Genomic DNA, 27,699 nt, shown 5'->3' on the forward strand with positions numbered 1-27,699 from the left:
CCCCCCTGACATCCAGCCACACCAGCTTTAATCAAGTGGCTTAAGGAGCTACACCTGTTCGGGTTGGCCTGACCTGGGCGCGTTTCCTTTGCAGCTCCGGGGAGTAGTCATTATCAAAATAGATCTGCCTCTCGTCCATCTTCACTGTACGCTGTTTCCATGCTTGCTGCAGGATCGTTTCCTTCACGTTGTCACGTTGTAGTCTGCGAAACCTATCACTTTCCTTAGGTTTCGGCATTTCACCCCCCCCTTCAAAAAAAGCGTGCATGATGCCGCAGGAGGGATATTAATGGATTTTGCCTGCGATAAACAATCGAAATACTGCATAAAAATCATCATATCTAAAACGAGGCAACAAGGGGATTCCAGTATACAGTCCTGTAACATATCTAAAAATGGATGGGGAAAAGTGAAAAAGGTTTTTACCTGCTACAGCGTTTGTTTGTTTTTCTAAAACGGCGTCATGAGTTACGGCGAAAAAAACTGTAGCTTACTTGCATATTATTAAAAATGTATTATCTTACTTTTGGCAGTTCTCCAGGTAGGCCTTTAGCACCCTAATGACTTCTCCCTGGTCCCCAATCCCAGCGTCAATCTCCTCCACCTCGACATGTTGCTGACGTCACTCGCCGGTGTGTTTGAGCACAATGGGTCTCTCGTCATTATCACCACCACTTGTAGAACTTGCGCTGTATCTCCATTTCATTGAAAAATGATTACATTTGTTGTGAGCTTCCAATCCGTTCTCTTTGTTTGTGTCCTTCTCCTCACTCCCCTTTCTTCTTCGCCCCTCCTTCTTCTTTGTTTCCTTATTTGTCTCATTCCTCTACTTCTTCTCATCTTCCTTTTCTTCTCCTCTTTGTGCAGACCGAGAACGTGTTTTTTTTAAAAACTTTTTTGCAGACCGAACGTGCCCAATGCAAGTGGTACACAAAGTTGGTAGTGGCGCATTTGACGTGTTCGGAGGCAATTTTTGTCATTTGCCTATTTTGCCAAGTAGGTTGAGATGAACTTTTGGCTGACTCGCGAGCATGTCACACGCACCCAGCTCTGTGTGTGTATATATATATATATATATATATATATATATATATATATATATATATATATATATATATATATATATATATATATATATATATATATATATATATATATATAATTTTAATCGAGTTAATCACATCAAAAAAATAATTGATCGTAATTAATCCCAATTCGAACTCCAAAATATGCCATCATTTTCTGTAAAAAGGGCCTCTATTCACTAACCATAGGTTTGCTCATTTGACTCACAAATGTGATTCCTCATAAGTTCATACTTGAATTTGTGTGTATTCTATGAACAACATCTTTAGACCGTGCGTGCACACAAATAAGGGTGGATCAGCCTCCCCCAAAAATGTAATCTTTTACCCAAGATGCACAATGTAATAAAATGGTGGGCGATATGGCAAAAATATATCACAATTTTTAAAAAATAAAATCATAATTTTATCATGATTCTTTTTTTACATCATTTTTTAAGACTAATTTGCACATTTTTTACAATTGCCTTCATGTTTAACACATAAAACATATTTAAAATGTAGACAAAACCCTAAAAGACAAAAATGACATTTTAAGCCAGCTAAATTTCTGAACAGGTTTTAATTTTAATAGGGCCATTTTTTATCAAAATTTGCAGTGAATGTAAACATAAAAGTTAACATAATGTAAAACAGAAAAACACAGCTCGTAACGCGGGTCTAGTACTTTGAAGAGTCTTTTAAACCCCTCGTTTTCCACTGTTTTAATGCGAATCATGTCTTCAGCAAGGTAATATGTCACTGCCTCAGTTACTTCTTTACACCGCTTGCTTGTTTTTTTCATATGGTGTGCCCTTGTTAAATGACTGTGTTACCGTGGGTTGTGTTAGCTTGGAGCTAGTGGCTGCCTCTGGCTACCATGTGTGTGATTTTCCTTTGCTTTGGCTGTCTGCGTTTTTTTTTTGCTGATTAAACAGGTTTGTCGTGTTGCCATCTGACGTCCAAACCGAGTCCCTGCAAACTTTGCAAATAACTGGTTTGCGCTTTCTCTTCCGAGGAAAAGCCAAACCAAATCGACACTGTGGATGTGGAGGATCTAACATTGTCATATCACCCACCCCTACAAACAACCATTCACACTTACAGTCACACCTAAGGACAATTTAGAGTGTCCAATTAACCTACCACACATGTTTTTGGAATGTGGGAGGCACGGGGAGAACATGCAAACTCCACACAGGAAGGCCAGTGCCAGATTCGAACCCACAACCTCTGCACTGTGAGGCTAACCAGTCGAGCACTGTGACGCCCTCTGAAAATACAAATGTTTTGAAAGCAGGATAAGGAATGACACAGTTATGGATGTTTGAAGGCCATCTATCATAACTAATTCCTCTCAAATCTTAACCTCTGCACATTGGATAAAATGCGTTGAACAAATGCTCTTTTTCGGAGGGAAAATGGGCGTGGGTTATGCAAATTAGGGAGCCATAGGCATGCGCTGTGAATTAGAATGATGTATCTGATTCATCAACATACACACAGTGTGCCAAGAAAATTGGCAGAAGAAAAATCTGATGGTGATTTTGCGCAAACACTCAACTTGTGCACAGAGTACAAATATTTATATGCATTTATTAGTGAATGAGGCTCAATGTTCTTGTATATTACTGGAAAAAAAATCAATATATTGTCAAGATAAAACAAAAAAGGTTTATCATGTCACGGAGAACATTGATGAGACATTGAAACAGTGCGGAAGCATTATTGAGTCCGATTGGCATAACTCCATCCACCCATCCATCTATTCTCTGTACCGCTTAATGAGTAAACACCTGACTGTCCATTTCCGTACCTTCCAGATCCTGTCTTTGCAAGCTGAAGAGGTTAAGAGGGAGAGCCAGGTTGAGGAGTATGAGCGAGAGCTTACCAGAGCCAGATGGAGACTGAGGAAGCTCAAAGAGGAGGTGAAACAGGCCAAGAGAAAGATGGAGGAGGCTGGAGAGAGGAACTGTCCTCTCCAAGACTCTATTAGACAGTCCTATGAAGAAATCTTGCAGGTTCGTAGAAAGTGTTTGTCACATGTATGAACAGTAAGGATGGGAATTCTGGCATGAGGCCGATTTGATTACATATCTCGGTACACAGGTTGTTATTCGATTGAAAAATGCTGTGTTTCAGGCAGGGGCTTTCTATAGGCATTAAAGCTCTACTGGGGCATGGCCACCTTCTACAATGGTCTGCAAACACCAGTTGACAGACATATTTAATATATATATATATATATGCCCTAAATGCATACTACAGAATATCCATATATATATATATATATATATATATATATATATATATATATATATATATATATATATATATATATATATATATATATATATATATATATATATATATATATATATACATCCATCCATTATCTGTACCGCTTCTCCTCACAAGGGTCGCGGGGCGTGCTGGAGCCTATCCCAGCTGTCTTTGGGCAGTAGGCGGGGGACACCCTGAACTGGTTGCCAGCCAATCGCAGGGCACACAGAGACAAACATCCGCACAGGAGTTTATGTCAATGAAAATCTCACAAGGAGAAATGCTTAAGTTGCACGACAAGCAAGAATTCTGAAGAAGGAGAAACACATTCAAGACACTTGGACAAGAAACTGCTAAGTAATGATAAGACTGAATGGAACACCAGAACAGGCTATTAGAGACATTACGGATCTGGATCGATATAACTGAAATGAAAGATTATGTTGAAAAAGAGTTGTATGGAAATGTTGAGTTTCTTTTCCTGTTTAGATGATTAGATAAAATAATTTCTTGGTGGAAAATTTATTTTTGAATTAGCTAGAAAGAAAATGTTTGAACATACAGATTTCACATCTTTTGGTATTCAAGAACATAGGTTATACGAAGTAGAAAATGACATTGATCCAGAGACCCACTTCTACCAGAATATTAATATGAATTGTGGGTATTATTCTGAGGAAAATGTCAGTTTTGAAACAAAGGGGTTTTCAATTATTTATATTAACAGTAGGAGTCTTTATGATAACTTTTCAAGAATAAAAGATTATTTTCAGCAATTTCAGCAAACATTTAATGTAATTGCAGTTTCAGAGACTTGGCTGAGTGATGATAAAGAGTTAAGATAAGATAAGACAAGAATGCCTTTATTGATCCCACAGTGGGGAAATTTTCATTGTTACAGCAGCAAAGATATGGGTCACACAGGGACGGCGGCATAATGTGGCCATTAATGTATAACATTGATGGCAAACATTTAGGATCAAACCTATGTAAATATACGCAGTAACATGTGTATATACACATGTATATACACACCAACCTACATCTACATAAAAAGTATGAGGAACACTCATTTCGGCCTGTACATAGTACAGAGGAAAAAATACTCTAAGTAAGTGACAGTGATGCAGTGCTGTAGTGAAATGTAAGGGACAGCATTGGATAAAAATAAAACTAGACTAACAGTAGTGGGGAATGTTGAGTATTGCACGGTATTACAGTAGTGGGGAATATTGGGTATTGCACGATATGAGCTCAGGTGCAGGACTGCACAATTTGCACTAATGTCCGCCAGTTTGTAGAGACTACACAATGTTCTTGTTAAAGAGTTTGACAGCAGCAGTTGCAGGATGGATTAGATGGCTATGAAATATTTGTGCAAAACAGGATTAACAAAAGGGGTGGGGGTGTTGCTTTGTGTCTGAGTTTAAATGCAGGATTATTGGTGGTATGGCAACTGTTTTTGACAATTTAATGGAATATGTTACGATTGAAATTATGACAAAAAGAGCATGAAATATGATAATTAGTTGTGTTCATAGAACACCTGGGTCCTGCATTGACCAATTTAATTAGAAGATTTCTGAATTATATGAAAAACACAACGACAAGGTGATTTTTGTTTGTGGCGATTTCAAAATTGATTTGTTGAAATCTAATAGTCATACGAAGACTGCAGAATTTATTAATACTATGTTCAGTTTAAGTTTTTATCCATTAGTTTTAAAACCTATAATAACTAAGGAGAGTGCAACTTTGATTGATCATATTTTTGTAAATGTAACTGATGGGAAGATACAAAGTGGATTATTAGTGACTGATGTAAGCGACCATTTACCAGTTTTGCTTTGTTATGGATGATAAATTAATGTAAAAAATGGAAAAACAGACTTATAAGTTAATCAGAGTAAAATCACCAGAAGCAATTATGGCTTTAAAAGTGGAACTTATGAATCATGATTGGCAAGAGGTTTATGTAGAAGACACTAATGATTCATACAATGCATTTTTGGAAACATTTGTTACAATTTATGACAGACACTGTCCTTTCAAAGAATGTAGAAAAAGGTATATGAAAAAGGGGAAACCATGGTTAACAAAAGGTTTGAAAAAAGCTTGTAAAAACCAAAATAGGCTATAAAAGGAATTTATGAAATATCGAAGAAAGGAAAAGGAAGACAAGTATAAGAAATATAAAAATAGATTAATATATATTTTGAGACAACAAAAGAAAGATTATTATGACCAGTTACTGCAAAGGTATAAAAAAAAACCTCAAGGCTCCTTGGAGTGTTCTTAATGAGATAATTAAAAATCGCCATAATATAAATTGTCCAACTAACATTGTTAAAAAAGACAATTCTATCATTGATGATAAAGTGGAGATTGTTCATGAATTTAATGATTTTTTTTGTCAATATAGGTCCAAGTTTGGCAAGTTCGATTGACTTGCCGAAGGATGAAGTTACAAAGTTTGATTGTGTTTTTAATAATTGTAATTCTATGTTTGTTGGAGGAGTCTGTTTTAGTGATGTGCTCAAAGTTGTTAGAAAGTTTAAGAACAAAAAATCAACTTATACTAATAATGTTGATATGACACTTATAAAAGAAGTGACTAATTGCTTGAACCATTTACCTTCATTTGTAACAAACCTTTTTCAACAGGTATTTTTCCTGATAAAATAAAAATAGCAAAAGTGATTCCAATTTATAAAAATGGTGATAAGCATATTGTGTCAAATTATAGACCTGTTTCTTTGTTACCTCAGTTTTCTAAAATACTTGAAAAACTTTTTGTAGAAAGACTAGATGCCTTTGTTGAAAAATATGAGTTACTAAATGACCACCAGTATGGCTTCAGAAACAATCGATCAAAATCTCTAGCAGTGATGGAATTTGCAGAAAATATAGCTACTGCAATTGATAAAAAACAATATGCTGTCGGTGTATTTATTGATTTACGCAAAGCATTTAATACTATTGATCACTCATTACTTCTGCAGAAATGTGCACAATATGGCATAAGAGGTGTAGCATTTAAATGGTTATGCAGTTATTTAAGTAATAGGTTTCAATATGTAAAAATCAATAATACTGAATCACACCTGAGAAGAGTAACATGTGGTATTCCACAGGGATCGGTATTTGGACCTAAATTGTTTATAATTTACTTAAATGATATTACATTTACATTGGGGTTTACCCCGGTGGACGAGAGGGTAAGCTTCCCTCCGCCTGAGGGTGGGGGGACGGGTCCTGACTGTTGTTTGTGCTTATACACCAAACAGCAGTGCAGAGTACCCACCCTTTTTGGAGTCCTTGGAGGGTGTGCTGGAGGGCGCTCCACCTTGGGACTCCATCGTTCTGCTGGGGGACTTCAATGCTCACGTGGGCAATGACAGTGAGACCTGGAGAGGTGTGATTGGGAGGAACGGCCCCCCCGATCTGAACCCAGGCGGTGTTCGGTTACTGGACTTCTGTGCCTATCACGGATTGTCCATAACGAACGCCATGTTCAGCATAAGGGTGTCCATATGTGCACTTGGCACCAGGATACCCTAGGCCGCAGTTCGATGATCGACTTTGTAGTCGTATCATCGGACTTGCGGCCGCATGTTTTGGACACTCGGGTAAAGAGAGGGGCGGAGCTGTCAACTGATCACCGTCTGGTGGTGAGTTGGTTCCGATGGTGGGGGAAGATGCCGGTCCGACCTGGCAGACCAAAACGTATTGTGAGGGTTTGCTGGGAACGTCTGGCAGAATCCCGTGTCAGAAAGAGTTTCAACTCCCACCTCCGGCAGAACTTTTCCCACGTCCCGGGGGAGGCGGGGGACATCGAGTCCGAGTGGACCATGTTTCGTGCCTCCTTTGTTGAGGCGGCCGATCGGAGCTGTGGCCGCAAGGTGGTCGGTGCCTGTCGTGGCGGCAATCCCCGAACCCGCTGGTGGACACCAGCGGTAAGGGATGCTGTCCAGCTGAAGAAGGAATCCTATCGGGTCTTTTTGGCCTGCTCACCCCGGAGGCAGCTGACAGGTACCGGCTGGCCAAGCGGAATGCAGCTCTGGCGGTTGCTGAGGCAAAAACTCAGGTGTGGGAGGAGTTTGGGGAGGCCATGGAAAATGACTTCCGGACGGCTTCGAGGAAATTCTGGTACATCATCCGACGTCTCAGGAGAGGGAAGCAGTGCACCATTAACACTTTTTACAGTGGAGATGGGGTGCTGCTGACCTCAACTCGGGACGTTGTGGGTCGGTGGGGAGAGTACTTCGAAGACCTCCTCAATTCCACCGACACGCCTCCCACTGAGGAAGCAGAGCCTGGAGACTCTGAGGTGGGCTCTCCCATCTCTGGGGTTGAAGTAACCGAGGTAGTTAGGAGGGTTATAATTTTTTTGAATCGGGGGCGGGGGGTCGAGGCCGTTAGGGTACCCAGGTCAAGGGTGGAGGGTCGCGGCCGGACCAGCAAAAAAGGGTCAAAAGTACCCAGTTCTGGTGCTTACACTAGCATTTATGTTTGTCGTTTGAACGCCTTCATAATTTGTGTTAAAGAGGACACAAGTGTAATTAAAGCAAAGCCTTTTTTTTTCCAACTACAACAGTGTCATTTTTTTGGTGTTGTTGTTGGTGGACTGAAAGGCTAGTAGATGGAATGCACAACTCGGGATTTTCATGCCCTGCTGACGTAGTGACAAAAAGACAGTAAGTTGCTGCTACAACGGCTTTGAAACAGAATAGAGGATGGCAATTACCACTTGATTTTTTTTTAAAATTGAAAATAGTGCTTCTATTGCACTGACACTTTATTTTTACATTTTTGATTGAAACAGTAAATAATAATAAACTCAGGCCAGTGTGAAAGCCACAAATCTAAACTTTCAAATTCTTTTGGAGTTATGTTTCAATCTGCTACATGGGCTGAGATTTCAATTATTTTGTAAGTGTTCAATTTCTGGGAAAACTTCAGGTTTTAGAGGGTGATTCTGAAGTTGCCCTTAGGTTTTAGAGGGATGTTTCACCAGACGCTTTAGGCCTTAATGGGTTAGTGCATATGTGTGTGCCAACTCGCACAACGCGAGCAAGGTGACCGACAGATTAGAACATGAATCAATGTAACTGACTGCTGATGGCATATGTAAACAAACACGCATGTAAATTATGATTGATCAAATCTGGAAAAAAAACTGTTATGTTCCATTTTATTGATCACGTGATAAGTCGATATAGTACTGATACTGATTTGAAAAATCGTAGGTCTATATCATTTTGGTTCCACATCACAATTGTGTGCTATTTTCCATTGGTCTGTCATAGAAATCCTCAACAAAAACATTCAAGTTTCATGATTGTATGTGGAAAAGGAGTGACGTAGACCACTGAGTCTTTTGAGGGAGGCATTTTATTACTGCTGTCAACGTAAACGTAAAACAATTCAAGGGGTGTGAATACTTTATCAAGGCACTATAAGTCAATAATATGAGAACATGCATGCATTTTTGTTATTGAATGCTTTTTGGAGATCAGTGATCAGCCCAACTGCAAGTTTCTTTTTATGAGATGAGTCAGTCATTTCTCCATTCTGTAAAAGCTAGTGCAATTGACCGTTTTTGTTTTTAATCCATGACTATCAGTGAGTAATGTATGTTTTTTCAAGTACTATATCTATGAATGAATGAATCTGTTATTGACTATATTCCCAGAATTTTTAAAATTGTGGAAAAGGAGAGACAGGCATGTAGTTTGTGACATTGTGTTTGACACCAGTTTTTGTTGTTGTTTTGATTACTTAATAATGTTCAACACCAAAAACAGTCACTGGTGTCATCCATACAGGAAGAGCACACACTTTGTTCTGTGTCAGGTGGTGCTGTTACCCCGGAGAGCCAGCTAGAAGGCTCAACATCTCCTGCAGACACCACTGAGGATGAACCACTTCCAATGAGACCATGGGGAAGGAGCCAATCACTGCCTGCATACGCTGACCTAATAATGGTAAATTTCTTTAATATTACAGAGTTTATCAAGTTCTTTATGGAAACATCATTGTAAAGTTGTTGAGTGCCATGTTGTTTTCAGGATGTGCATAATAAAGCAATCCTATATTATTTTACATTATCAATTTGGAAAAGTCACCATGCAATTCCAAATTATGTACTCTAATTGTATCACCCATCCATACATTATCCAATCCGCTTATCTTCACAAGGGTCGCAGGCATGCTGGAGCCTATCCCAGCTGTCTTCGGGCAGTAGGCAGGGTACACCCTGAACTGGTTGCCAGCCAATCGCAGGGCACACAGAGACAAACAAACAAACAAACAAACAAACAAACAAACAAACAAACATTCACATTCACAATCACACCTAGGGGCAATTTAGAGTGTCCAATTAACCTAACATGCATGTTTTTGGAATGTGGGAGGAAACTGGAGTACCCAGAGAAAACCCACGCAGGCACGGGGAGAACATGCAAACTCCACACGGAAGGCCGGGACTGGATTAGAACCCATGACCTCTGCGCTGTGAGGTGGACTTGCTAACCAGTCGCCCACCTAATTTTATTACCTATGTAATCTGATTATATTATATATCACTAACAGTATCTAATTGTATACTTGTATTGTATTTTATGTTATTGTATAATTAATGGTGTGGATTCAAGATTAGAGAGTTTGCAGTCATCTTGAGGGGCTCTGCTATTTTGTTGTTATTGTTGTTTTGGTCATTTATTTTGTCTTATGGTGTTTGTTATCCTACATGTGGATTGTTTTCATCATTTTGGCTGTGACATTCGTTAAAGGAGAAAAATCAGTGCTTGATGGTTGCACCTAAGCACTACACAAATAAAGATGTACTGTATTGTATTATTTAGAGGGGACATTACTTCGTGTGCGCATTCATGCTCTTGTCCGCTTCAGCCTGTGTAAGTGGAGAAGCGATCGCCACGGTATTTTTGATTTTGTGGAGGTAATCATGATGAGATCACGTTTTATGTCAATAAATCCAAACTATTGTGCAAAACACTTTTATACTTTCACATGTTGGAGTGTACAAAAATAGTAGTGTGCATTTGAATTTTGGTGGCGATCGGTTGCCGTCTTAGACAACAACTGACAAAGCGAGCAATATTACCACGCTTGGCTCCCTCCCGTGACGTAGACCACTGAGACTGAAAAAATAACAAGCCCAGCCCCAAAAAGGGGCGGGGCAATTTGTCACAAATCTAATCACAAAAAAAGCTCTTAAATCACTAGAGTCTTTTGAGGGAGGCATTTTATTACTGATGTCATTTTTACATGCAAACTTATTGTATAAGTGCCAATGTTAAGCTCATCCAAGTGTCCCTTTAAGGTCACAAACCGATTGCCGGACATTCTTCCTCAGGATGTTCTGAAAAGAGTAAAATTCATGGTTCAATCAATCACAGCAATTCGTTTCGATCCTGAAGCAGAAAAGCAGCACCAGACCATCACACTGTCATCACCATGTTTGACCGTTGCTTTGATGTTCTTTTTCGGAAACGCTGTTACATTTACGCCTGATGTCACACACCTTCCAAAAATGTCAAGTTTCATCTAATTTTTTGTTGTTGTTTTTTTGTTTTGTTTTTTTGCAAAAGTAAGACGAGCCTTTATGTTTTTTTGGTCAGCAGTGGTTTTGACTATGAACGTAATTTTCCATTTTCGCTTCATTTTTGTTCATTATTTTTGTCATTATGACTGACTTTAACTGAGGCGAGGGAGGCCTGCAGTTCTTTAGATGTTGTCCTGGATTCTTTCGTGACCTCCTGGATAAGTGGTTGCTTTTCTCTTGGTATCATTTCATCATCAATTAACTCCTGGAAAGGTTCACCAATCACCGCTGTTCCATGTTGCTTCAGTTTGTGAATTCACCGTCGTGTGGTGGAGTCCCAAAGCTTTAGAATGTCACCAAATCAATAAAAATCACCATTTTAAAAAATCCTTGTCTGGCCTTTACATTTGTTTGATGATCTTAAGCATGTGGAAACATGGAGGAAGAGAAGGAGAGAGAGAGAGAAGAGAGAGAGAGACAGAGAGAAAGAGAAAGAGAACGAGCGAAAGGCGACAGCAAATACTTTCTGACAGCACTGTATGTAAATTACCTACAGGTATGTGTTTGTTTGTGTGACCAGGTCGCCAACAGCGCACCCTTCTGCAATAATTTAGCAGATACCAGAGAAGAGGTAGATGACAGTAGCAGCAGCTCACCAAAGGTTAGTTTAGTTAACACACATTACACTATTCTTCAACAAGAAATGCTGTTGAGGGAATACTAATCTGCATGATAATGCCAATAATTAAAAGTTTAAATATTATGTTGCTAAAGAAGAAAGCTGTCATTTTTCTCTAGATGGACAGATCTAACCTCGAGGATGATCCAGAGGAGGGTGACATCAGTGTGGAACAAGGGGGAGAGAAGGAAGACTCCATTCTAAATAAACTGGACTTCTATCAAGCTGACCCTTTTGCACATTGCCAGACAGGCCGTATGTTAAACATGTTGTGTGATTTTAAACATTCAGTCTCATTTCGTAGTTTCCTTTTTCTGCAGAAACATTACATTGTAAACATGTTATATGTTATTAAATAAATAGACTGCATCACGTTTGCATGTGCATATCACTTTTCTTTGGTGATTTTGAATCACAACTGCAGAATTACTTCACTGTACTATATGTGCCAAAGTTAGGGGTGCACTGCATGTTCATTGTCTCCAATATCATCAATTAGATCACATTTCTTTGTTTCTTAATTTTTGTTCATCTGCTCTATTTGCAGATGACCTATTTAATGCAGACCTATTCCCGAAAACAGGTAATAAAGAAACCTTTTATCTATAAAAATGCTTTTTAAAAAATGTATAAGTAAAAAAATATCCCTTTACTTTTATTTATATCAGTTGTCCCCAACCACCGGTACTGTGCCACAGCCCATTTGGTGGTACGTTTGGTGGGATATATATATATATATATATATATATATATATATATATATATATATATATATATATATATATATATATATATATATATATATATATATATATATATATATATTGTAACATGGCGTAAACATCCGCCTAGTCCCACCAAAATAACTGTCAGTCTATGTTGTGTGTGACTACTCGGTGAGCATGCTCTTATTGGTTCTCGGGCTATGCGGGTTCTGTTGTGACTTTGTTCAGCCCCTCCCACGACAAGTTAGTTGTCTTCCAGATCCCACAGTGTATGAACGTCGAGTGAATATCTGCCTATACCAGGGACCAGAGATCGACAACTACCGACTGCAGTTTCGTTACTGAGTGAGCTATAAACGGGACTACGCGTATGCTGTTGTCAAGTTCTGTCAGAACTACCGAGCCGTCTTTGGAACTGTTCTGTTTGGAACTGTTTGCTGTTCTGCCAGTAAATGCTTCATGGCATTATTGCCCTCCCACTCGCCTCCAACACCGCACAAGTACAAATAAGCCCACGACAAATGGTGCCAGTAGTGGGATAATGTGAAGAAGAAACAAAGAAGGAAGAAGTGGGTTGCAGACCAGACTGTACTCTGCATGCTAATTGTGGCAACTAGCTGCCGTGTCTTCTATCGCTACTCATAGACGTTATAATTCCCGCCGGCAAGTAGCCTAATTAAATTCATTGCTTGAGCTGACGGGATCGTGTTGCACTGGTTGCCAGGTTCTCCCAAAGTCAGCATTTAGTATTCTGGTTGCTAGTTCTCCCCCCCAAAAAGGGGGGGGGGGAATTCTGGTTGCCAGGTTCTCCCAAAATCAGTAATCTCTGCAAGGATAGGTCGATGAAGAAAAATAAAAGTCTTGAAGTGAAAAACAAAGAAGAGGAGATGTCATCAAAAGGTGATGATGGGGCAGGTGCCGGCCAAGAACAGGCCCCAGCTTGGCTTGACGTCTTGCAACAGATGCAGCAGGAAATGCAGCAGATGATGGTACCTTTGATGGTACTGAGGACTGGAGCCCATTCTTTATGCCCTTTGAAAGAATGGCTCAGAGACACGGGTGGAACCATATGGAGAGGTTGGATAAGCTCAATGAGCGACTTAGGGGCCCTGTCATCAGCTTCATTTGTTCACTCCCGGAACATCAAAGAGAAGGCTATGTGCTCCTCACAGAACAACTAAAACAATGCTATGGGCGATCTGACCCGCCTCCGCTATCCGCCGCCGTCTCAGTGAACTGCAAAAGGAATCCGCAGTTGAATTTGCCGCAGAGGTCCGCAGACTTGTCACTCTGGCCTACCCCGGGTTGATCTAATGATGCAGGATCAGTTGGCAGCTGATGCATTTCTGAAGGGACTCGTAAATCATGCCTATGAAGTTCGTTCAAAAGCTCGTGGCAGCCCATGAATACAACTATAGGGCGACTCTGGGTTGGGATACAGAAGGAAGAGGGAAGATCCGAAGAAAAAGAGTGACCATTCGGAAGTCATGGAAACCTCACCAGCGGTCCAACCATTGCAACAGGAAGTCCTGGCGATGTGAAGTGAAATTAGGATAAGGATAAGAAAGCACAAATGGCAAATGAACTCGGTCAACTCAGAGTCCAGATGGGGCAGCTGCAGTTCACCAGTACATCCAGGGTCGGAATGCACCCTGCTGCCAATGCAAGTCGAACAGCAACGTGGGAGGTCTCCCACACGACTGCAGAGTGTTTCAAGTGCAACCCTTCTGCCCGTCAAAAAGATACCTACTATCAGAGGTAGGTAGTAACAAGTTACATTTACTCTGTTACATTAACTTGAGTAAGTTTTGGGAAATTTTGTACTTCTAGTAGTTGCAAATCACTATTCTTTTTACTTTTACTTGAGTAGATTTGTGAACAAGAAACTGTACTCTTACTTCGCTACATTAGGCTACATTGAACCCGTTACGTAAAATCCCCTCCACGTAGAAAGGCGCATTTACTTTGTCAGAGACCTGCGCCAGGCTCTACTATGTGACTACTCAAACGTAGCCATATGGCATATAGCCCTGCGGTCTCGTCACGTGATCATATTCAATTTCAGCTGCGGGAAAGTTGTTTTCGGATGAAACGGATCGAAAATGTCACGCAGCAATGCCGACTATGCAGACACAGAAGAGGAAGTTCTTCGGGAAAAATGTTTGTTTTTGCATGTTTTGTCACATACACACAGACTGAAACACACACACACAGACACACACACACACACACACAGTTGATACGAGTTCATGGGCTACTTTGTTGTTCTGCCTGCGGAGCCTGTTAAAAAAAAAGTACATTGGCTGAAATTTTGTGCTACTTGTGCTTAATTTATTTATACTATTTATACTATTATTATCTTATTGTTTATTAAAGTACTTGAATTTACCTTAAAATTATTTTGAGTAATTCTTTAATTACTTAAGCTGAGGTCAACCCAAACATTTTTTTCAAGAATACGTTCCGAGCAGGCTCACTAGTTGAAACACTGCATTCTGATTGATTTTGCGTCCGTGGAATATAAGTTAAGCAGCAAAATGCACTAGATTTTAGACATCTCTGGGGGCGGCCATTTTGTCTTCTGTCGACTGAAAATGACATCGCAACTGCTCACAACGACCAATCACAGCTGACCTGTTGTCTGAATCTTAGCCAGAAGGATATAATTAAAAACACATGCTGATTCTGTGCTACGCATCTTCTTGAAGCGGCCAATCCTTGATCCAGAGAATCTCAGTAATTATAGGCCAGTTTATTGCGAAAATTCTTGAAGAAATTGTAGCGCAACATCGTAGTGACTATATGGCCGCTAATAATCGATTTGAAATTCTTCAGCCAGGATTTAAAGCCCATCACTCTACTGAGACGGGTTTTGCTAAAGTGACTAATTATCTTTTCTTAGCTCTGGACTCCGACACCTCAACAATACTACTCTTACTTGACCTTAGTGCTGCTTTTGACACCGTCGATCATAACATACTATTAGAACGCCTTGAAGGATGTGTTGGTATCTCAGGTTCAGCACTTTCTTGGTTTAATTCTTACCTCTCAGAAAGGATGCACCGTGTAATTCATGGCAATGCAACTTCTGAGTTTTGTAAAGTTACATGTGGAGTCCTGCACATGATAGCATCTACATTAGAGTGACCAGATCCAAACTCACCAGATGTGGGACAGGGAGTATGCTTGTGGGGGACAATGTGGGACGCAGCTGACGCTTGCGACGGACACCAAAAATGCATATGGTACAGTTTGTCAACTGTTTAGTAACAAACAGTTTAGTAATAAACTGTAACAAATTAATAGGTCTACAAATACAAAACACAGAACACTGAATTGCTGTTGAAATTATCTGCAGTTACAAAAATACAACACAAACTGCTAGTAAAAAGCTCAATCTCTGATACATTAATATAAATAGGTGAGGGGTGGAGCCAGAACGTGGCTAATGGGTGGGCTTGGAAAAATCAGGGTGGGCCTGAATATTTCTCTCACTGAGCATCCATCCATCCATCCATTATCTATACCGCTTATCCTCACAAGGGTCGCGGGGCGTGCTGGAGCCTACCCCAGCTGTCTTTGGGCAGTAGGCGGGGGACACACTGAATTGATTGCCAGCCAATTGCAGGGCACACAGAGACAAACATCCGCACTCACAATCACACCTAGGGGCAATTTAGAGTGTCCAATCAACTTACCATGCATGTTTTTGGAATGTGGGAGGAAACCGGAGTACCCGGAGAAAACCCACGCAGGCACGGGGAGAACATGCAAACTCCACACAGGGAGGCCGGGGCCGGGATCGAACCCACGTCCTCTGAACTGTGAGGCGGACGTGCTATCCAGTCGACCACCGTGCCACCCCTCTCACTGAGCACAAACCTCCTATCCCGACACATCGTATATTCAAACAAAATGACGAACTGAATAATATGAAGTTCAGATTTTCCTTAGACAATCAAAATTATGCCATTCTTAATATTCAATACAATAAAACAAAAAACCCAATGAAACACAAATTCAAAAATAATTTCATAATGATTTACAAAAAATTGAAAAGTATAATTTTTTTCATAACTATCACTGGGTGGGCAGTCTGTCAATTTGGGTGGGCCTGTGCACACCCAGGCCCACCCATAGCTCTGCCCTTGCAATAGGAGCTCACAATAAACACTGAAATTAGTCAGTCTCATCATATCTAGAGGTAGATGCACTTTAACAATAGGCACACACAATAAAACCTTGTCAAATCTCAAGTCAACATATAGAGCATGAAGTGCAGTAACAATTTACTACAGTAACAAAGACAATCCAAACGAAGACAGGCTACTACAACTACTACAATTCAAATTCTTTTCAAATTAAGCAGCCACAGCATAAATGAAAAATAAAAAAAAAGAAGTATATCAAAAATAGTCATGAGATAACAATACTGTAACTACAATCAATTCACTTGTAAACAAACGTGTCCACCATAGCACCACTATGCACTTCCAGAAGCAAGGAAACCACTGATGAAACACTTTAGGTTATGGCCATCACAACTCAAGTCTTTCCGTTTTCCCCATAACAGCAACAGCAGCCACAAAGTTCACAGAAAGCTTTATCTGACTCGTCTTTCACTAGCTTCACCCACGGACAATGAGTTCCCAGACCTTGTTGAGAAGAACACCACTATGAGGCTCGATAAATGTACTATTACCCAAAGTGACTCAACAAAAAACCTTGGTGTTATATTCGGCCCAACTCTTGTCTTCTCAAATGCACATTAAGAATATTACTAGAACCGCATATTCCATCTCCGTAATATTGCTAAAATTCGTCCAATTCTGTCGAATAATGATGCAGAAATTTTAATCCACGCGTTTGTTACGTCTCGCCTCAATTATTGTAACGTTTTGCTCTCTGGTCTTCCCATGACTAGTATTAAAAGTCTGCAGTTAGTCCAAAATGCCGCAGCAAGACTCTTAACAAGGACGAGAAAGTTTGACATTATTACTCCGATATTAGCCAATTTGCTTTGGCTCCCAGTCCACTTGAGATGCGATTTCAAGGTTTTGCTACTTACCTACAAAATACTGCATGGCTTAGCGCCTTTCTATCTCGTCGACTTAGTCATACCATATGTTCCGATCCATAACCATAGGTCACAAAATGCCGGCCTTTTAGTGATCCCGACAGCCAAGAAGAAGTTCGCAGGCTCTAGAGCGTTTTCGGGCATCGATGCTTTAGAATGCCCTACCCGCAGATATTAGAGGCACTACCTCAGTAGATATGTTTAAAACACGACTTAAGACTTATTTGTACGATTCTGCATTTAGTTGAACTGTCTGTTTTGGCCTCTTTACTGCCGCTTCTATTCTTTTTCTGCCCCCTTTTCCCAGGCTTGGTGATGACGACCGAATTGGTGGTTGCTGTTTTGATCCAACAGCAACTGACTGCTACAAGATTGGAGGCTGACCACATCCTCGGAGGCGCTGCTATGGAGATTTCTACATTGACCAATGAGCCCCTGCTCACCTCACCGATGTCATCTTCCTGCAGCAATTCATTTGATTAACCTTCACATCGGTTTAACAAACACTGTATAGTACTATAATGTGTGTTCAATGTTGCCCACTCGGCATCCATTGCGGCCTGATCATCCTGTGGTCTCTTCTCAAGGTTTTTTTTAGTTTTTCCTTGCTCTCCTGGTGGTTAAGATCAGGGGATGTCGTGTATATGATCTGGTGCATATGTGAAGCCCTTTGAGACTTTCCTGTGATAAAGGGCTATATAAATAAATTTGACTTGGCTTTGACTTGAAGCCTGAGTGGAAAACCTCCATAACATTATGTTCATCCAAGAAAGATCTTAACTATGAGTGCACCACTTTTTCCATAATTTTATGAATAAAAGGCAGCTTGGAAATGGGTCTAAAAAAGTCTAATAATGGCCAAAACTGATTTACCAATTGTTGGGACAATCTCCTTAAAGAAGTGTGGAGGAATGGAGTCAGCAGGGGAGCCCGATGGTTTCATATGGCAAACCACTTCCTCCAAAAATGTCAAAGAAACCGGCTCAAAGGAGTCGAATAGTGCTGAACAAGGAGCTTGGACAGAGGGGTCAAATGATGCTTCCGAAACAAGAGCCCTAGCTGTAGCAACCTTGTCAATGAAAAACTGCAAGAATTTATCGCACATTTCAGGGGACGATTCCGTGCAAGTCAGTTGACGGGGCTTCAGATACCAGCAGTCCTTTAGGATTTGATTAGGGACCTGCATCCTGTCACTTTTCCACATGCGTTCAGCTCTGTGGCATTCCTGTTTAACTGCGTGAGTGCTCTCATAAACCAGGGGGGTAAAAACTCAATAGCCGTGGCTCTGACAGCAATGGAAAACATTACATCAAAGAGCACAGTCATATGACCAGAAAGCACATTGTCCAAAACATTCAAATTTGAGACCGATAGACCAAAAGTAAGGACAAGGTCTAACGTATGTCCTTGCTTGTGTGTAGACAAATTGCACCAAATTGAAAAGAGTCAATGAGTCTTAAGAAATCCTTTGCCAGTGTTTTTTCAGGACAGCACACATGAATATTAAAGTCCCCCATGAACAGGATGCGATCATATAGCATCTCAGCAAGAAGATTTGAAAAGTCATTTAGAAACTCCTGGTTGTATTTGGGGGGACAGTAGGTGACAGCGCAGAGCACAGGGACGGCACTGACAACTTCAAAGAAAGTGCCCTCAAAGCTGCTGAACAATGTGGCGAATATACACTGTTTACATTTAAATTTGTTTTTAAAAACAGTTGCCGTTCCTCCACTAAGGCCTGAAGTTCTCGGAGCATCCAAGTAAGAACATGCAAGGTGGTAATAGTTCAAGCATCGCACTGCACTCATCGGCACCAGTCCAAGTCTCCGTCAGGCAGAGGAAATGCAAGTCATTGGAAAGAAATAGCTCCCTCAGGATAAACGATTTGTTCCTCAACGACCGGGTGTGCTACAACGCTATCCTTGTGGGAGCAGCAGCAGGTGCGCTTGTCACCTCCAATTGGTGGGCACTGGGAAGCTCCTTGAGAATTTGGCCATTCACACCGCATCCAAGGGCGCATGGTAGGCGGCGGCACAGCCAAAACTCCTCGGCGCAGGAGCAAGCAACGGGGTCCCGAGCGAGCCACAGCGGAGTATATCCGTGCGTCCGGGAGCGAGCAGGAGAAGAAGTGTGCGCCAGTTCCTTTTTCAGCCTCGCTAGCTGGCCACCACATTTCAGCGGGCAACGTCTTCTTCCAGCTGTGCTCAAATGCACCCGAACTTCCAACACCGCACCGCAAGTCCAGCAAAGTTTGGCGATCATACACCAGCAGAGCACTTTTGAATGAAGCACCAATCAGCCAAAACAGTAAAATGAGGCGAATTGTCAAGAGGATCGCTGAACACACCGGTGCACTGTACACCATCTTGACGAAAAAAAAAAAAAAAAACGTATAGTGCAGGGCGGGGGCCTGGACCTGGCCCAACGACGCACTCCAGTTAAGCCATGGATTCAATCAAGCGGTGTACTGGTCTAATGAGTCTGGCTAATCGCAAAGTGGATTTGTCATCAGCAATTATGCCTGGGGCAGATTGGCAGCTACTGGTTGAGGTATGGGGTCTGGGTTAGCCGCAGGAAGATCTACTATTGCCAAGGAGGGTGGTAGGTGACCTGAATCCCAGGCATTGACATCCAAAACGGAACCAGCAGGGTTTGGCCCAATTGTTGCAGCTGCAGTATTCAAGTGAGACATCACTGAACCACCCCATTCAGATTCAGGAGGAATAGCAGTCATTTCAGAAGCAGGCATGACCACAGGATCAGCCTCATCATCCAAACCCCCTTCAAGTGGTAGGAAATCGACCTGGAGCAACAGGTTGCGATGGACATGCATGCATTTCATTCTGGATCCCTGATCTGATAGATGTGCACGGCAGGTTTTGAAGCCACCACAGTGTCTATAACAGGCAACCACTTATCCAAAAGCTTACGTTTCCCCTTCGCGCCTTTGTTTGCCAGCAACACCTGGTCACTGACCGTAAGGGACTGACCTTTAATCTGTTTGTTGTACTGGTCACACGAATGTGCTTGATATAAAAAGAATAAGGGGACAGTTTGGAGACCCAACGCTGCTCACAGGCATCTAGTTTTGGCTTAGTTAAGATATAAGTTAGAGACAGTGAAATCATGACCCTTAAGCCAGTGGCTAAATATTTCGCAAACTGACCATTTCAGGGCCAAGAACTCCAGTCTGTGGGCAGGATAGCTGGCTTGACAGCGACTGATTGTTTTGCATGCAAAAGCAATGGGTGTTGCTTTCTCCTCACCAGCAGGTATTTGTAATAGGACTGCACCCTATCATGGGATGCATGAGTGCCAATCCAGAGTCCGTTCCGTTCCCTGAAAGACCTCCTCTTCTCTTGCCTAAAGGAGCCCTTGTCTTTCCTCTTCTGCCTGGCAGTTAAGCTGTAGCGTGGATTTGCAATGGATGAACAGCCAGGAATGAAATGCTGATAGTACAATGCCATTCCAAGAAAGGTGATGGGGTGCTGCCATTATCTTACATGAGGTCCTCCTCTCTGAAAGCTAAGATGTCCTTCACTTTTTCCTGATCAACTGAAACACCACTGCTGTCCACTTTATGGCCAAAGAAACCTCACAGACCTGCGCAACAAGTAGCACTTTTTCTGTGCTAGCTTTAAATTGTTGGCTCTGAGACGTGAAAAGACAGTCTCTAACTGCTTCAGGGCTTCTTCTTCAGATGGCGCGAAGACGAGAAAGCCATCCAAATAACAGAGAAGGCTGGAGTTCAAATCACCGAAGATACTCATCATCATTCGCATAAGAATGCGGTGCTGTTGCACAGGCCCTGTGGGAGTCTGTTGTAGTCATAAAGACCCAATGGCGTCGTAAAAGCTGTGTACCCCCTATCAGGCTTATGAAGGGGAATGTTGTAAAACCCAGATGTGAGATCCATGGTGCTGAAAAAGGCATTTCTAACAAGGGCAGCAAGATAGTAAGCCTGTTGAGAAAGTGGGTGAGCATCCTTCACAGTCTTGGCATTAAGCTATCAGAAATCCGTGCAAAACCTCAATTCGCCTGATTTCTTCCAAACGAGGACCAACGGCGAGGCATATTCACTGACTGACTTACTGATGATGCCTTTGAACTCCATCTCAGACAATACTTCTCTTAGCTTATGGTAGTGTGCTGGAAGGATACGTCGATAGGCCATCCTGAAGGGATGTTCATCAGTGAGGTGAATTTGGTGGACCAACTCCTTTGCTTCCCAACAGTCTAGCTTGCCTCTGGAGAAGACATCTTGGTAAGTGAGCATAAGTTCAGCCAGCCACTGTTTCCATATTTCTGACACCTCACAGTCTTCAACATTGACATCAGCCAACCCACAGTCCTTAAGTCGTTGATTGGGGTCAGATTTAGCATATACTCCAGGGTCAGTTCTAGTCTGTGCGTGCGACCTGCATTCGCTAGGGGGTTGTATTGTGCAGGAGAGAATTAAAATAAAGGAAGGGGAAGAAGGATATGTTGTTGTAGAGGGAAGACGAGAGAGTAAAGAATGAGACAGACTAAATACTAGCTTTCTAGTTTTTCATCTTGCACGAACACAATAAGTGGCGACGAGGATAAAAGACATAAAACAAACGCTGGACATGGCTCTGCTTGGATTACAACCGCCTCCCGCCTTCCCGGAGTGCCCGGGTGTACCGGTAGTTACATCCGACCCATGGAAAAAGTTGTTACATAACTACTTGCCTGCGAAAGGAGGATCGGATTTTTCAGCGGACAGGAATAGAGCCCTCCTAATTCATTGTTCTGGTTGAGAAGGCCAGAGGATATACAATACCTTTCTGCTGACACCTACGATGGGTCGGGTCCGTCCTGGCTTTACGGACCTTCTTCACGCCTAAAGTAAATGTTGTCGCAGGGAGGTACTGTTTTTGGCAGCGTGCTCAGGCTGTGGGTGAGTCAACTGACCCCTATTTGGCAGCGCTACAAGAGCTTGCAAAAACTTGTGATTTTGGTGCTTTTGAAAACGAAACGTTACGTGATCAAATAGTCGAGAAGACATGCATGGCCCGTATCTGTGAAAAACTGCTGTCCGAACTTTAGTTAACCCTTGATAAGACTGTGTCCGTGGTCAGGACTTTGGAGACAGCTATGGCTGATGCAAAATCTTTTATGGAACCTGAAATGAGCCATGTTAATGCATTGTACAAACAAGGAACTAGAGCGCCCAGCACTCAAGTCTCCAGGAGACAGAGGGAGGAGAGGCATAGTGGAGCTACTCAGTGTACATGGAGAACTTCAAGAAGAGCAGGCTCTAGCCTACGGTGTGGTTACTGACGTGCTCAAAACATAGGATACCACTGCTTGGCCGTTTTGAGGCTATACAGTTTCTTACCGAAATAGGAGTGCCACAGGATTCACCTCTGATTGGACTGGACTTGTGTAAAGCACTTGACATTGTAATAAAAGGGGAGGGATTGGTCGACTCACTGCCTAAAGAGAGATCTCTCAATCAGACCCTCTGTTTTCCTTGGGTCATAAAGTGGACAAAAGACTTGGACATGCTAAGAATTTTGTACATAATCAATCAATCACATTTTATTTATATAGCACTTTTCATACATAAAAATGCAACTCAAAGTGCTGTAAAATATCCGAAGCAAAACATAAAAAGATCCGTTCACGCCCTCCCTCCCAACAAACCCAAGACAGATATCCACTAGTACATCAACACTCACTCACACACATCCACACAAAGTACACAACCTGATAAAATGTGTTACAAAGACATGACAAGGCACAGAGAAACCATATGAGGAAAGCGTACCCTAGGGGAGCTCATCCGCGCTGAGGGCAATGACAGCCCACGGCCACAGGGGCGCCACCACCACAGACACCCCCTGCCCGGATTAGACAGGCGGACCCCACACAAAGTGTACAGGCCACCGGCCACCCGGACCCAAGGAGTCCCTGCGATTACAGCAGAGAGCAACAAAACTAAAAGACAGAACAGTAGTATAGTCTAAGAACTAAAATCAATAAAATAAGATTAAAATAATCTTCAATAAAAAGAAAAGATAAATTATTTAAAAGTCGTTTAAAGCCAAGCTAAAAAGGTGTGTCTTGAGCTTCCTCTTAAAAATATCAACAGTCTCTGTAGACCTGACGTTCTCTGGCAGGCTATTCCAAAGGTGAGGACCAAAATGGCTGAATGCAGCCTCGCCATGCATTTTGGTCCTCACCCTTGGAATAATTAAAAGGCCGGCGCCAGTGGACCTCAGGATCCACGAGGGTTGGTATGATGAAAGCAAATCAGATAAATAAGATGGCCCTAGACCATTAACACATTTACAAACTAATAAAAGTAGCTTAAAATCGATCCTGAAACACACGGGGAGCCAATGCAGCAATTTCAAAACTGGTGTAATGTGCTCCCGCCGTCTGGTTCTCGTCAGCACCCGAGCGGCTGAATTTTGCAGTAGGTGAAATGCTCTTTTTCGGGAGGCCAGAGTGCAGGCCATTACAGTAATCTAAACGACAGGAAATAAAAGCATGCATCAGCACTTCTGTGTTAGCCTGAGAGAGAAACGGGCGGACTCTGGCGATATTCTTAAGGTGATAAAATCCAATCTTGGTTACATTTTTAATATGAGGAATAAAACTGAGTCAAAAATGACGCCAAGGTTCTTCACACAATGTGAGGGATAAAAAACGTAGTTTTGGTAAAAGTTTCTCTCTCTGACCTTCAGGACCGATAACTGAAACCTCAATTTTGTCCTGATTGAGCTGTAGGAAATTATCTGCCATCCATGACTTGATATCTAAAATGCAATGCAAAAGGGTATCAATGGGTCCTGTGTCATCAGGAGACACGGCAATATACTGCTGTGTGTCATCAGCATAGCTGTGAAAGCTGATGCCGTGCCTCCTGATTACATCCCCAAGGGGAAGCATATAAAGATTAAAAAGTAGGGGGCCTAAATCGAACCTTGGGGAACCCCACATTTAATTTCATGGGTTTTGGAGGAACACGTATCCATACTTACAAAGAGACATTGGTCTGTGAGATAGGAATAAAACCAGTTAAAAATAGTACTGGAGATGCCCACTAGATTTTTAAGTTATTTAATAAAATTTGGTGATATACTGTATCAGTCTCCGTACTGTGGTTCATCCTAAAACCAGATTGATATTTCTCCAAAATATTATTTGTATTTAAAAAATGATTTAACTGGACGAAAACCAGTTTTTCTAAAATCTTACTTAAAAACGGTAAGTTGGATACAGGTCTGTAATTGTCAGAATTGCTCTTCTTCAGAAGGGGCTTCACCACCGCCGTTTTAAAGGCAGCGGGGAAGACACCCGTCTGAAGAGAGCAATTGACTATATTTAATATTTGTTCCTCAAAAAATCTATAAAATGTCTTAAAAAGAAATGTGGGAATTGGATCCAAAAGGCAGGTTGTGGGTTTACCTGGGAGAAAACTCGACCAAGTGTCCTTGTATTAACCAGGGCAAAACTTGCCAGTGTTTCCTCATGTTTGTATGATTGTTGAGGTTTATTAAAACTGGATCTTATGTCATTGATTTTACTTCTGAAGTGGTCTGCAAAGTCCTCACAGAGAGCATCTTTTGGTCTCTGTGGGGACTTATTAAAATCAGAACTAGTTAAAAGTTCAAAGGTGGAGAAAAGAACTCTGGGGTTGTTTTTATTGACTGTAATGAGGTTTGAGAAATAGCAAGATCTTGCCAGTTTGACTGTTTTACTGTAGGATTTCAGTTGTTCACATAATATTTCAGTGTACTGTAAGTTTACTTTTTCTCCACCTCCTCTCTGCACTCCTGCATTGTCTCTTTGATGTTTTGATTGCATTGTTTCTCCACGGGGGTACAGTCTTTGTTTTTATTGTTTTAATTAAAAGTGGAGCTACTGAATCTAATGATGATTTAAGATTTAGGTTAAAAGTGTCAACAATGAGATCACAGGGTGCAGGTAAAATGTCAGCAGGAGTGCTTTTCAATAAAATTTACAGCCACCTCAGAAGATAGGTAGCGTTTCTTCACTGTTCTCACCAGGGCTGCTAGATGGTTAAAATTGGCGATGTTAAAACAGACACAGTAGTGGTCTGACACTGCCAAGTCAACAACAGAGGACACACCAGCAGACCAGACATAGGTTATGACCAAATCCAGGGTGTGTCCTCCGTTGTGAGTTGGCTGCAAGACGTGCTGTGCTGTAGCTTAGAGGAATTTCGCTTTAGGGTTTGGCGGATGCCTTAACTACTTAATTACTTGTACCAAATTAAAATGAGGTGTAGAGAGAGCGAGAGGGAACCAGATCAACAATCAGAATTTATTAACAAGTGATTAATGACAAAAAAATTTAGTGGGGCGCCCAAATTAATACTAATAAATGTTCTGGCCAACGTTGCCGCGGTTAATGGAGGAGAGAGGTGGGGAACTTTTCTCCGCCGGCAAGTGAGCGAGTGCACCTGCTGCCGAACGTAGGGAAGGAGCTCCACTGTTGAGGGTGGCCGACCGTTGTGACGACGAGGGACTCCGAAGACGCTGCCCAGTACAGCCGAGGCTCACAGCCTGCCCTTGCAGAACGTGCGCGCCACGAACGGCTGCGGGTGTCTTTTTGGTGTCCGTGTGGTGAGCTAGCTGCTTCTAGCTAGCTCGCGATCATGTCTGGTGGCCGCCGGGCTGAGAAAGCGCTTCGAACGGCGAATGCTTACTCTCCACTGTGGTGAACAACTCCTCAAGTTCTTTAGCTAAAGGTGGAGGCACTCTGCAGCTCGTAACCTCGCTGACCGTTACTTCTCTTTGGTCTCACTCGGCTTCTCGAACATGCTCCGTACGGTGGGGAAAAAATGTCTAACTTTTATCGCGCTCGCCGCGGGCGTACTAGTGCTGTACAGGACAGTCGCATGACGTAACACTTCACTTAACCATCCGCAGAACAAACTAGAACCTAGTATACTAACAGGCGTAACAAACTAGAACCTATTTATACGAACACAATATGAAATATGGGAAATTATAATAAACTCCCACATAAATTGCAAACCCTTCAGTACACGTACTGATTAAAATCCAAGCAGTTTAAAAAGTTTAAAAATTCTCTGGATAGTGGGTCCGAGATGTTGTCCACGTGTATATTAAAATCGTCAGTTATTAAAATCCTGTTATAACTGGAATATAAAATGGATAAGAATTCTGCAAATTCTGTAATAAAAGAAGTGGAATGATGGGGAGGTCTATAAACGGTAATACAGAGAATAGGGGGACTGCTAAAAACATAGGCATGATGTTCAAACGATAAATAGCTGCTAAAAATGATCTCCTTTGAGAAAAGAGTATTAATAAAAATTGATGCAGTCCCGTCTCCTCTTTCCCATCCCTGGTAGAAAATAAAAAGTAAAATTTGGTGGGGAAGCCTCGATGAGAGCAACTGGAGCATCTGTACCAAGCCATGTCTCAGATAAAAGAATACCATGTAAATTATTGTCTAAAATCAGGTCGTTTTTGATAAAAGTTTTGTTTAAAAGGGAGTGCACAATCAGCACGGCCAGATTAATTATTGTGCTGGACGTGCGCTCATGGCGGTATGGATGAGCAGTATATACCAGATTACCACTTTTAAAACCACGTTGTTTGTGTGTGCGAGGGAAGCGTCTGCCGGTGATGGTTTCAATGGGAAAGCTGTCCGATGGTGGTAATGATAATGGGGGCTTGCAGGGGGCGCTAGTGAGGGTGGTGGTACTGTGAGCAGCTGGTATTGGCCTGTAGGTGAATGTAGTGACATTGTCATTGTAGTGTTTATGAGTAGAAGAAGAAATGTGATTGGTAAACAAGAGTCAGATGGGAGTGGAATTGGTAACGACAAGAGAATTCGGATGAACACCATCCGGCTGGTAAAAAGACGTGCGATTCCAGAATAGGTTAAAATTGTCAATAAAAGCAAAGTCAAGGTGGCCACAAGTGCGTAGGCGCCACGTGTTCAAGCTTAAAAGACGTCTGAAGCGCTCGACTCTGGCAAAATGCCACTCACAGACCGCGACAGACCGCAGTTCCTAGCAAGGCAAGGAGGGTGTGAAAGTCTCTCTTCGTCTGCTCAGACTGTCGACTTGTCTCGTTCGTCCCCACGTGAACGATGAGCTGGGTTATGGATGATGGCAGAGTCAAGAACACCTGGCAGGATGTTAACTATGTCCATTACTTTTGCTCCGGGAAAGCAGCGGGTGACGGATAGTGAGTGCGTCTCATGGTGCTGTCGCCACTTATAACGGTGGTTGGTGGGTGACGTCAGGAGGAAACACCAAGGGACTCACCGCC

At 41.9% G+C, this 27,699-nt stretch overlaps 1 protein-coding gene and 1 long non-coding RNA gene across 6 annotated transcripts in view; one reads left to right on the plus strand and one right to left on the minus strand.

The window, feature by feature from the left end:
• The window catches only part of LOC147140331 (uncharacterized), a 94,169-nt gene that overhangs the window by 41,473 nt on the left and 24,997 nt on the right, over positions 1-27,699 (plus strand). For all 4 annotated transcript variants that reach the window (XM_086044083.1, XM_086044086.1, XM_086044084.1 and 1 more), the window contains 5 exons: positions 2,888-3,085; positions 9,176-9,334; positions 11,495-11,575; positions 11,713-11,848; positions 12,141-12,176. In XM_086044083.1, coding sequence (XP_085900209.1) covers positions 2,888-3,085; positions 9,176-9,334; positions 11,495-11,575; positions 11,713-11,848; positions 12,141-12,176 — 610 coding nt within the window. The remainder of the gene's footprint in view (positions 1-2,887; positions 3,086-9,175; positions 9,335-11,494; positions 11,576-11,712; positions 11,849-12,140; positions 12,177-27,699) is intronic.
• LOC147140332 (uncharacterized) overlaps positions 1-27,699 on the minus strand; it is a 58,226-nt gene that overhangs the window by 11,730 nt on the left and 18,797 nt on the right. The gene's annotated exons all lie outside the window — the stretch shown is intronic.

Source organism: Filicampus tigris, chromosome 10, assembly GCF_054856515.1.
Source record: "Filicampus tigris isolate MCC_2025a chromosome 10, RoL_Ftig_1.0, whole genome shotgun sequence".
NCBI lineage: Eukaryota > Metazoa > Chordata > Actinopteri > Syngnathiformes > Syngnathidae > Filicampus > Filicampus tigris.